Source organism: Solanum verrucosum, unplaced genomic scaffold, assembly GCF_900185275.1.
Source record: "Solanum verrucosum unplaced genomic scaffold, falcon-dt-bn FXZP01001278.1, whole genome shotgun sequence".
Taxonomy (NCBI): domain Eukaryota; kingdom Viridiplantae; phylum Streptophyta; class Magnoliopsida; order Solanales; family Solanaceae; genus Solanum; species Solanum verrucosum.
The window spans coordinates 119,406-131,747 of NW_026020317.1; the positions used below are offsets into that span (position 1 = coordinate 119,406).

Below are 12,342 nucleotides of genomic sequence, written 5' to 3' on the forward strand. Positions count from 1 at the left end.
TCAAAGGAAAGCAAAGTGTTTGGTATGAAGGAGAATATTTTTCATGAAAAAATGTATTAGGAAATTACTACAAACTATATCACTGTTGGGCACAAGTACATCAAGGTAAATAAAGTTAACCCTTATTGATTCTTACAACAATTTAACAACATACCCAGTAAAATTTCACCAGTTAGATTCTTAGAAGAGAGAGGTATTATATATATGGAGCACGCATGTCCATTTTCCAGTAAAAAAAACTACAAATGTATTGTTCATCATTTTATCTTCAATTCACCATCCAAGTTGAGGTATATCTGTGTACTGCTTAGCAGGTAGAAGAAGAGGTAGAACATTTTAAAGCACCTGCATTCCTTGTCAATTCCTTGACCTTGTGTCCATCTTCCACCGGAAAAGCTTGCTCTGGTGAATAGTTTGGCTTCACCGACTCACGACCTGTACCCGATCCATTGAAACATGCTCCGTTGGCAAATACATCTTCAACTGACTGGAAATTCCCAGCCACTTCACCAACTACATCACTCTCTTTTTTCCATGTGACCTGCACCATCGTAGCATATTTTTCATCAATCAATCAACTAGTACAACTCGGTTCTAAACTAGTTGGAGTCAGTTATATGAATCATTCTATTTGGATCCATGTGTTCCTCCATAAGTAAAAAATAAAATAAATAAATAAATGGTAATTTTCATGTTAAAAATTTGACCTCTTTCTTTCCATCTTTTGGTGCATAGAAATAATTAGCTTGGCTCTTAATGCTTGGGTTCATGCTTCCCCCTATTGCATAGTTACCCCATCCCTTGTATACATTGTTAACCACATGTGCATATCCATGACGAACCCTGCAAAATTAATTTTATAGGTTACAATTTTGAACCGTGAAATAATTTTGTAACTAAATCAATTATATAAATTTGTAAGGTACCTTGGCATTCTCTGGTTGCAATTAGGACCAAAATAGTTGAATGCAACAGTAACCTTCATGTTTTTGTCTCTAAGGAATCCATCATCATGACCTAATAACATAACCTTATTTTGTGTCCTAAACCAATTGTTGGATATAGTTATATTTGTTGAACCACGAGTCACATCAATCAGACCATCTTCACTTTCATAGAGGGTGTTATGATCAATCCAAATCTTCGAAGAAGTCACCATTCTAATAGCATCCCCATCCACTGCACCCACATTTACAATTTTTTTATCAGGTCCCATGACTGTTGAGGCAGTTTGTGCCTTGCAATGGTGGATTCTTAGACCATGAATGATCACATTTGTCACCTAAAAACATGACAATTAATTACATACATATAGTTGTGATCAGAGGTGGATCCTGAATTTTTTTTCAATGAAGTTTAGAGTGCATGCAACCAGTAAATGTATAAAAAGACAAATATACCCCCAAACTATCGTAAATAGTATGCAAATATCTTTCGTCATACTTTTGGACATTGATGCCCCTGCCGTCCAAAAACTAGAGCATATATGCCTTTTACTCTAACGGAAGACTAGCTAGGGACATGTGACACATCTTATCCGTCGATCCGATATTTAATAAACGTCGGATCAGTGGATAAGATTATGACACGTGTATGTCCGTTAGTATAAAGGGTATATATGCTCTAATTTTTAGATGACAGAGACACCAATGTCCCAAAAGTATGACAGAGGGTATTTGCATATCATTTACGATTTTCCCTTTTTTTTTTATTAGTGTATCTTAACATGTTGTAGCATGCAGACGATGTCAAATATATATATTTTTCACATTACTTATGTACGATCACCTATTTTTATTTTTTAGATGACCTAATAGTGCAAAAATCGTGTTAATGTTACGTACCCTTTGAAGCATTAGACAAGCGCCACCAGCAATGTTAACCTTAACTCCACGGCCATCAATGGTAGTAAAGCTGCTAACTAAAAGGGGCTTTTGGAGTCTAATTTTCATATTTTGTTCGAAAGTTACCCAAATCTTTCCCTTAATATGCGTCATTGCATATCTTAGGGTTCCAGGTTTAGGGTTTAAGGGATCGTCACTTTTATCCGTAACTTTGTATTTTACTACGTCGTCTCCAATATTATTAGTCATCTTTCCAGAATAACCAACAGAACATTTAGCCAATTGTTGTCTTTGACTCCTCCAATTTGGATTTGTTCTCCAACATTTATCAATCACGTTTAATCCATGCACAAAACTTGTACTTGAAGTAATTGTTATAGTTAGTATAGCAAATAACATGAAATATGAAGGCTTGTGATTAGTTTTCATCATTTTCTTGTGTTTTGGCTCTAAATACTTTTAATTGGAAAGTGAAAGGGAGATTGGAGGTATTTTATAGTACATTTAATTTGTTAGTTAGACACTTGGATGAGGAGGTTTTGCTAAAAATAAAAAAGAAATTGAATGGAAGAGGAATATAGTTTACTATATTTATACATTAACGTAAATATAGTAGGGTTGCTATATTTACACATTATTATGTTAATATTTACACTACTCCTCTTCCATTCAATTTAGTGAATATGTCTGCGCTTCACATGGTACATTACTTTATCAAAACAAATACGATGAGTTTTCTTAAATTTGCACGCGGCAACTTTTCATTATTTTTTTTATCGGTGTAGCTGTTGTTTCACAATTCATCATATATATATATATGCTATATTAACAAAATATTTACCATTTATAGCAATAATTTCTCTTTTCAGTTGAACAAACCAATTTTAATACATATTGCAGAGAACAATTTATAAAACACATATATTATAAGTTTTATTGATGAATAATACTTTTATCACATATTTTAGTACACTTATGATATATTATATCAGTTTGTTTTTTTTATTTTACCAAACAAACATAATATATTTTAAAACACTTATAATACATCTGTATTGCATAATTTACTTTTAATACATAATGCAGATTTATCATAGTATTGCTATATATTGCTATAAATGGTAGTAAATAAAAAATATTACTAAAGTTAATAATTATTTCTTAAAAAGTATTCACCCAAGTAAGAAATATTCCATTTAGCCCAGATCAGTCATCTCAAAGTTTCTCTTAATACTAGACTTAAAATCATCAACTCAAGACTTTGAGGAATCAATATAAATCATATCATCAACGTAGAGAGACAAATCAACAAAAAATCGCCATTACTTTATTTCTTTAAGTACAGAATGGGTTCATGTAAATACATACAATTGCCCAATCACAGTAAAAGCAATTTTCACTATTTCAAATCGAGCAATAAGAGAAAATATTTCTTCAAAATCTAGACCTTGTTGTGAATAACCTTTCACCACGAATCGAGTTTTGTGTTTTTGATTGCTCCCATCAAGATTGTTCGAAACATTTATTTGAGCCCTATTATATTATTTCCATCAAGTGCATCAACGCACTCCCATGTAGAATTTATTTTTCGATTACTTGTATGTTGCATCTCTTATTTATATCATAGCATTCTTCCATTCCGATTGTTCTGTTACCTCTTCATTAAAAATTGGATCTAAACAAGCAAAACAAACTGACAAGAAGTATATATGTGCATTGTTAGAATATTTGGGATTAATGGTTTCTTTCCCTAGTTGATCTTCTTAGTGGAATCAGGTCAATTGAAGACTCATAAAGCTATACAGTTGTTGCGGGTGTAATTGATGAGCTAATAGGTGAAATTACAAGAGAAGAATTGAGTGAGTTTTCGGTAAGGCTGCTTATCGGGTGGATCAGACGGATAATTTCGCTTAACAGTTTGACTTATCGAATATCAATTTTTAATTTTACTAATCCTCTTGCCAACCAATAAGATATCGATTGGTTCGATAACAGATTAGCGGACGATTATCAGACGGTGTATCGGCTAACCTCAATCTTTTTTTCTCCATGAACGCACCTTAAAATATGTCTTCTTTTCACTATTTTTAAATACAGTTAGATTATAAAATTCTTCTACATTACAAAAATATAGATTAATAATAAAATAATAGATAATACAACAGAAAAGTAAATAACTTTTCCATTTTTTGGCTTTACGACTTTAGGAATAACAATATATAATTATATTGTTAGTTCCAAAATATTAAATGAGGCTAATATACCTAAGTTAAAAGTGTAAGTATAACTCTTAACGGGTTAACATTTTATCCGATAAGAAAATTAAATAATCCGCCCCATATCAATAAGCCGTTAATTAAAATATTTTAATACGTTCACCAACCATTTATTCAATCCCTAGTTTCCGGGAGTAGGATATGTTGCAAGTTCTGTTGGGATATATACTATTAACCATATGTTAAGATATAATATTTATTATAGAATAAATATTTGCTCAGTTTTAATAGATCATATATTCGTTTATGGTGTCTGTTTACTTATATAGTAGATGATTTAGTGTGTAGAGTTTTAGCTTATACACAGTGGATTAAATCATCGGTTCTTATAAGTATAAAGTTTTTTGTTCACAATCTAGGATAGAAATTGGACATGCCATCGATACAATTGTAGCACAAGAATATATGTAATTTATTGATTATGGGAACGGTATAGTTCCAACTTCTTATGCTAGTGCATTTTGTATGTATTGAACGAGACTGAGTAGAGATAGTTGTTTTAGACTGGCTGACAAAAACATATTCTCTAAACTATTAAATGTACTTATATTCTTAATCCTGATATAACTATTATGATCTGTATATTTTAATTATCGTTTTGATTTATTAAAAGGTGAGATTCTGAGATGAGTCAATATGTCTGGTAGATTGGATGATAATAATATATATTGGTGATGTTGACATCCAGTTTTGACCCTCCCCAATATAAATTAATTATTTCGAGCCTCTCCAATTTCTAACGATTTAAAATAATAACTTCGCAAGTTATTTTAAAGTAATTTTAGACGCTTTCATAATTTTTAAGTAATATATATTTCTACACAAATATGTATATAATTACCGTATTTTACGAATATTCAAAAATCGTCTCAAAAAGAGTTTGTTTTAATTAAATATTCAATTAAATTAATTTGGTTTAAAGTATACTTATAAGTTATTTAGTTTATTAGTTTAATTATTCTTATTTTATGTTATTTTATTTTATTTAATTTTGTTGATTTGAAAAGCGCGTTTTATTAATTTACGTTATTTAAGTTATGGCTATAGTTTTAAGTTAATTAGTTTATGATCGAATTAATTATTTTATTTCGTTAACATTAAGAAGCTTGTTAAATAATTTATATTAATTCGTCTTATTTAGTTTTTAGCCGAATCACCTAATTAACTCAATTTGGCTAAGTTATCAACTTAATTGGCTAGAATTGCAATTCATTAGGTTATTTCGCTATTACAATTTTAGTCATTCTTTTATCTCCATTCAATTCTTTAAAAGACCAAATTTGGGCCATTTTCCCTCACACTCCAGCAGCCCAAATCAACCCTGGCCCACCAATTTTTCCAATTCCAAACCAACAGTAATACATACAGACAACTTACGTTCCATTCCAAACTTCCAATTTTCCTTCCAGCAGCCCACCAATTAACCCCCAAACCGACCCAACCCATTCCAATACTCCTTTTCCCTTATTCCAAAGAGAAATCCAGAAACAGCATTCCATTCCCAGTAAACGACAACAACTCCAGCTTTCATAACGTCAAACACACGGAAAGCAACAAACAACGTTGATTTTCAAACGACTCCAAACGGGGATAGACGGAAAGCACCAATACGCAGAACAGTACACTGCGATTCTTGTTTCTTCTCCAATGTCTCTCCAACTCGTACATTTCCAGCAACAAAGAGCCATGCGTCTGTCTCCCTTTCCTCTTCTGGGAATAGGTTGAAAATCTCAGAAAAAGTATGCTTGCCTTTAATGGTGTAAGATGTTTGAGGATTTGAATTTTGAATTGGGTCCTTTCCTATCCGGATTTTGGATCTGGTTTTCCCCCCATTCAGGAACCCTAAAAATCCCCTATATATTCCCTCTTAGTCATTGCTGAAGGGGAGTGAGGGAAAAAAATGGAAAAGAGGAGAAAAAAAAGATTTGAAAGGAATATTTTTTTTGGATTCTAGAGTGAAAATGCAGAGCTAAGCTCAAGCGAAAAACAGTTAAAATTCATACTAAGTACGTCTCTAGAGAACAGAGGAGGATAATTAGTTTCAGTGTCTAGGTTTGATTGCTGCCCAGACTTCTTGGTTGTCGTTTGCGTTCGGGTTTTTGCGTGGTGAAGATCATCATTCTTGCTCGCCCATTTCAGTTTCGCTGCTCAAAAGAGGTAAATAACTATTGGCCATTTTCCTTCTTCATACGATTCCAATGAATGTTGAATCATGAAATAGTCGTTGTTGTTGGTGAGTTGATCTTACGTGATATGTTTTGAGTCTAAGTTTTATCTTCATCTTAACCTCTCTAAAACTAGTATATGTATTTATTTATTTTTAAGATGATTTGTTCGCCTGTTTGAGCTGATTTTCTCTGTCATGCTTCTTCTCGACTTTCTTGGTTAGATACTGCTCACTGTCTAAATTTTGTTACGGTTGGCTTGAAGTATGGTTGATGCTTCCTGTTTGTTCATCTTATCCTCTGTCCTGTTATTTAGGTGTGTTTAGCTCCCTTTCGTAAATGTTTTGCTCGTCCTCTTCCGTTCTGTTCTTATTATTGTGTAAAATGTTTGATTTCCGGAGGTTGGTTCCCATCTTCCTTATCGTGTATGATATTAACACTTTTTGAGTCTATCCAATTAGTTCTGCATGTTACTCTTTGGGTTAGATACTCTGTGAGAAATGATCTTATGCCCTGCTGATTTTGTTCGTATTTTGAGGTGTTGTCACTGCTTGCCAATGTGCTCATAATGCATATGAACATTGTTTGTTGCTTCAGTCTAGTACAGGATTTTAGCATGTCTATTTGCACATGTTTACTTATTTGGTTTTAGTGCTAATACAGTTGACTGATTTGATTTCCTATTGGCTAAAAGTCGTATTTAGATCGACATGTCTCGGATAGAGAAGGTTTTTTTTTTTTATATAAAATGTGAGATCTTGTTATTTTGCTCTTCACAGATTTCGGTTGTAGTCTCTTTTCCTCTAAATTATTGCCTTAATTTTGGAGTTAATACCTTAAAAGATTATTCGACTTTAGGAATTAATCTAGCAAAGTCATTAAAGTTTGTTTTGTATCAATGAAATCACCCAACTTAGACATTTGTGTTGGTAAAATCACTCAACAAAATCTATCACTTTTTTTTATGTCATATAAAATAAACCCTACAAATAATTAAAATTAAAGAAATCTAATTTAATTTTTTTTTATGGGTAAACTTAATTAGTGAAACAAATACTCTTATTGTATTATCTTAACTTACTAATTACTAAATAAAAATGAATAATTAGGAGTTTTATTTATTGATCCACTAGCGCATCTGTTTCTTAGAATTAGCACAAACGAATTATCAATGAAATTTGTACTCACAGATCTAATTAGGACTCATTAGACTGAATAAGAGTACTAAAGTGTTTAAAATTGTAATTTATTTTATTTGATTTTTCTTTTTTTTTTTTTTTAAAAAAAATAAAATAATATATATATATATATATAAATAATAAAAATTATGTATTATAGAAGTAGTTTTTTTTTCCATTAAAGCTTAAAATTATTTTGACTCTGTAAACCTGGACCCTTCTTTATAATGTTAATTTTTCAACTTTTTTTTTTTTTTTTTTGCTTTAACTCGTCAATTTTTGTGTAAATGCCTTTTTTTTTCTTTTGGAAATAATAATAATAATAATGTCATAATGCTTACATACTTTAATATTATAAAAGTATTCATTTCATTAATTAAGTTTGCTCGTAAAAGTTTGTTAACAATTTTTTTTGTATTCTAAGTTAGTTTATATTAATTTGTGGCCGTTGGTTGACCACTGCTTTTAATGCATTAGGATATTTAGGTGGATATTTCTTCTTATGCCTACCTTACTTGGTTCTTGTCGTACTTAATTACTAATAAAAATTTGTTTAGTACCTCTGATGATATCTAGGCGGTAGCATTTATTTTATTTATTTATTTATTATTTTCTCATATTAAATCATTGAATTGTTACTTACTTTTTATTTGTTTGTGTGTGCATGTGAAATTCGTCCGAGTTCACTATGAGCTCATCCTTCTCTTTGCATTTCGGAGAGCCATAAAGGCTCAAATTCCCCTCTTCTGAGTCGACCAGTTATAAGAATCGATGTACAGGTCCCGGATTTGAAAAAATACGGAAGCGGATTGGAGAGTTAAAAAGATTGGGCCAAATGCCTACTTTTTATTACAAAAAAATGTATTTTGTTATTTTTGGGTCTAAGCCCACTTATCTATTGTCTTGCTAGGATCTAGAACAGGTGAAATTGGGCCTAAGGCCCAAATAATATTTTATTTTGTGTTAGACTAGGACAGATGCAGGTGACTCAAATAGGCCAAAGGCCCAAAAAATAATGGGTCCAAGTATTGGTCCAAGCGAACAGAAAAATCAAACTTGGGCCCGATTCTCTCTCCCTCTTTATTTCATTGTGTTCGCGTGCTCGTTAATATTTGCCGCTAATGTTAATGTCGAAAAATTCAAATACCCGAAAGATGTCCATTTTGATTTAACAATTTAACTAAATCAGTCATCTTTTACTTGACTTAAAAAATAAATAAATAAGTTTACAAAATACTTCATTTAGATAATATTTCAATATCTTTCTCCCTTAAAATGGTCCTGATTACAAAAATTACTCAAATCAAATTAAGTCAACGAATTTAGCCAAAATAGTTAATTATTGGATAACCGTGTGTTAGCGGGCTTTTCGGGTGCTTTAAATGCCTTCCCGAAATGCTAATAAGAATCTCGAACCCCTTTACAAGTTTTCACTAGATTCTTGTTTTAGTCTTGTGGAAATGAATAGTTTTCTTGATTTTTCTTAAAAATTAAGTGACGACTCTTAAAACCAGTCAAATAATATTTTCCTAATAAAACAGGTGAAATAATAAGTTAGCTGATGGAATTCATGTCTCGTTATAGAGATTGATTGATATGCCTTTTTGATAAACTTATAAGTTTTCATCGTGTTAAACCTTGCAAGTGGATTTATGAATTCGACACATGAAATAAGGTAAGTAGTGCTCTAAAGGAAATTAATCATTAAATTAAATTCATCAGTAATTTAATTTATTGATTAGTATCTGTAATCTTAACATGGAAAATTACATAAGTGTTTAGTGGGGAATTTCAAAATATAAATAGAGGAGTACAATTACAAATTTCTAGTGGAATGATTTGTAATTTATTATGGTAAGAATAATTCAAATTAATTATTTGGAATTATTTCCATAATAGGAAGCCTCAGTAATTAATTTTGTGATCCCTATCGTGCTCATATTTAACTAGAACTTAGAATCCTATTTCTTAAGGGAAAAGGGGAGACAAGCGTGTTTTTTCTTATAAAAAGAAAACATGCGTGTATTTTTTTCTGGTCGAAGAAAAATTGACTATTTTTTGTTCTCTTTTTTGGATTTGGAAGAAATCTCTATAAATAGGGATTCTTCTAACCCTAGAAAGATCAAAGGTTTTCTATTTATACTTGTCCACCCAAGTATTGAGAGAGTTCGGATGTGAACTTGAGATCACTGTAGAAGACCATAGCTATTGTCTATCTTGTAGATTCGCTTGAAGGTCTGTCTAATTCGCTTGAATGTATATGTTCACGCTTCAAGAGGTTGGTTATCTATTATTCATGTAAGTAGTAAAATTCTGATATGCTTTCGTTGTGCATATAGTTTTCCAACAAATTCTTCATCAGTAGATGAAATTATTGAATATTTAATCTCACATTCCCACAATTAAAGTACCAACTTTCATCCTCATTAAACACAACATTTCTACTTATAATCAATTTTCCACTTATAAGATTATATAGCAGATATACTTTGCATTGAAGACTATATCAAACAAAAATGCATTTTCAGATTTTTCATCAAGCTTAAAATGGAGGAAATAACATCAACATTTTTCAATTGTAACTGGAAATGTAAAAGACTCCTACTAAAGTTTTTCAATTGAATTTACAAATGGAAGAAATAACATCGACGTTAACTGATTTTACAGTTCGCTCACCTTCAGGCGAACCTGTTTTGATCTGTGTCCTTCGGGACATGCCCTTTTGATGCAATGGGTTGAAATTATATATGCCCTTTAGGCGCTGGACATATATATATATATATATATATATATATATATATATATATGAAGGGTTTGTTATGATCGAAATAATTAGGTGTAATGCGGAAGCTAGCAAAGTAAACCTCGAAAGACCACGAGTAAAAAGACAAAAGAGAAATATACAAAGACACAAAGATTTAACGTGGTTCGGACAATCGACCTACGTCCACAAAGGAGATGAGCAATCTACTATATAAACATGAGAGTACAAAATATAGAGAGAAATAACTTCAACCAATTCACTCGGAATACATAGGAGGTTCACACAAGTGATAACGTATCAAGCTTGTGACCCACAAATTCTCCCCCTAACCAAAACTCTCAAAGCCTTTAAGACTACATTGTGAATGCTAATTAAGTTAGAAGGAACAAGTTTATATTTATAGAGTCCTAAAACCCTTTCCTACAAGAAAAGGACTAGCTACTCCTAAACCTTTTCCTAAAAGGAAAACATATTTATAGTAGAAATTCAGGGCAAATAAAACCCAAAAGGGTTGCATATGTACTTGTAATTTATTACGTACGTAGTATTGATTATTGAAATACATCCTTTAATATAATTCAACTTTTAGAAAAAGAACAAATATATTCCCAAGCTATTGTAAATGATATCTAAATACATTATGTTATATTTTTAGGACACTGATATCCTTACCGTCTAAGTTAGGGTGTATATATGCTTTGGAGTAATGGAGAGACATGTGTCATGATATTAATGCCCTATCCGAAATTAAGTTAATTTTTATCCCCAATTAAAAAAGCTCACTCGGATAATTAAAGCAAAACAATTATTGAATTCAGGGAGTACAAGATTCCATCACAACTATTCTCTGTTTTACTAATACTTGCACGACTCTTATAACATATATATTATCAAACGACCCCTAAAAGGGTAAGGACTAATTGATTTTACGAAAAAAGGGTCAATATATCCTAGAACTATGTGAAATTGAGTAAAAATGCTCAGTTAATAATTTGGTCTTAAAATATCTTTGTCGTCAATATTTTCTAAAAATGCTCCTATTATTACTTAATGGGTCAAACATATCCTTTTCCTCAATAAGTATATTATTTTATTTATTTTTTAAATACATTCTTTTCCTAATAACAATTTTTAATTAGAAAATCTTATCCTACGTCAATTTGAAAAAAGAATAAGAAATACAAATATTTTCTATTTTGTTAGAATTTTTTTTATTGTTATCAAAATGAAATTGATAATGGGGTTACTGATCTATATCATTAGCTAAAAGGAACATATCGTTATTCTATTTTAATTGATAAAATAAGATTAAGAAAAAAAACATATTTTTTACTTATTTTTCAGTGAAAGTAGTTTAAAAGAAAAGAAGAATAAGGTTATCTAAAAGTAATTTTTTTATTAGAAATACAATATGTTTAGAAAGAAAAAAAAATACATTTATTACGAAAAGGACATTTTGACGCATAAAGTAGCATTATGACATTTTTTAAAACTAAATTACAGTAGGGGCATTATTGGACCAAATTATTGACGGCAATGATATTTTTAGATCAAAATATTTACGATGACATTTACATTCAATTTTGCATAGTTCAAAGTTTTTTTTTGACCCTTTATAGTAATAATAGTGATACTTTAGAGATTAGATCTCATAATTTACTCATTTATACGAAAATTGCCATATTCAAGTAATTCCCATTTACTTTGTAGTTATCTAATTTAGTTACTTTATTGAATGTAGAAATGTTAGAGATTAGATCTCATTTACTCATTTATAGAAAAATCATCATATTCAAGTAATTCTCATTTACTTTTAGTTGCAGTTACCATGCATTGAAATAACAAGTTTATTGCATGAGATTATCTACATGAATATCATTTCATATGCTTCCTTACCATGCATTTCACAAATGATACTGCAAAGCAATAGACATGCATACATACATAATATTATGCCGTTGTTTGCTTACCGGGTCAGGATTTTCTTGATGTGGGAATAGCTGGGTGCCATCATGACTTAGGAAAATTGGGTCGTAACAACAATCACAAAATCGTAAGAGTAGAAACTTTCAATGTTGGTTGTAATAAAATGTAAAATTTAGAAAGACTATTACT

General features: G+C 30.8%; 1 protein-coding gene across 1 annotated transcript; it reads right to left on the reverse strand.

Annotated features, from left to right (window-relative positions):
* Nucleotides 1-307: 307 nt before the first annotated feature.
* On the reverse strand, nt 308-2,108 carry LOC125835317 (pectate lyase 1). The gene is made up of 4 exons (XM_049514440.1): nt 1,845-2,108; nt 927-1,282; nt 708-843; nt 308-541 (listed from the first exon to the last, which is right to left on the reverse strand). The coding sequence occupies exons 1-4, from the start codon at nt 2,091-2,093 to the stop codon at nt 308-310; spliced, it is 975 nt and encodes a 324-aa protein (XP_049370397.1). The 5' UTR covers nt 2,094-2,108.
* Between the last annotated feature and the right edge of the window lie 10,234 nt (nt 2,109-12,342).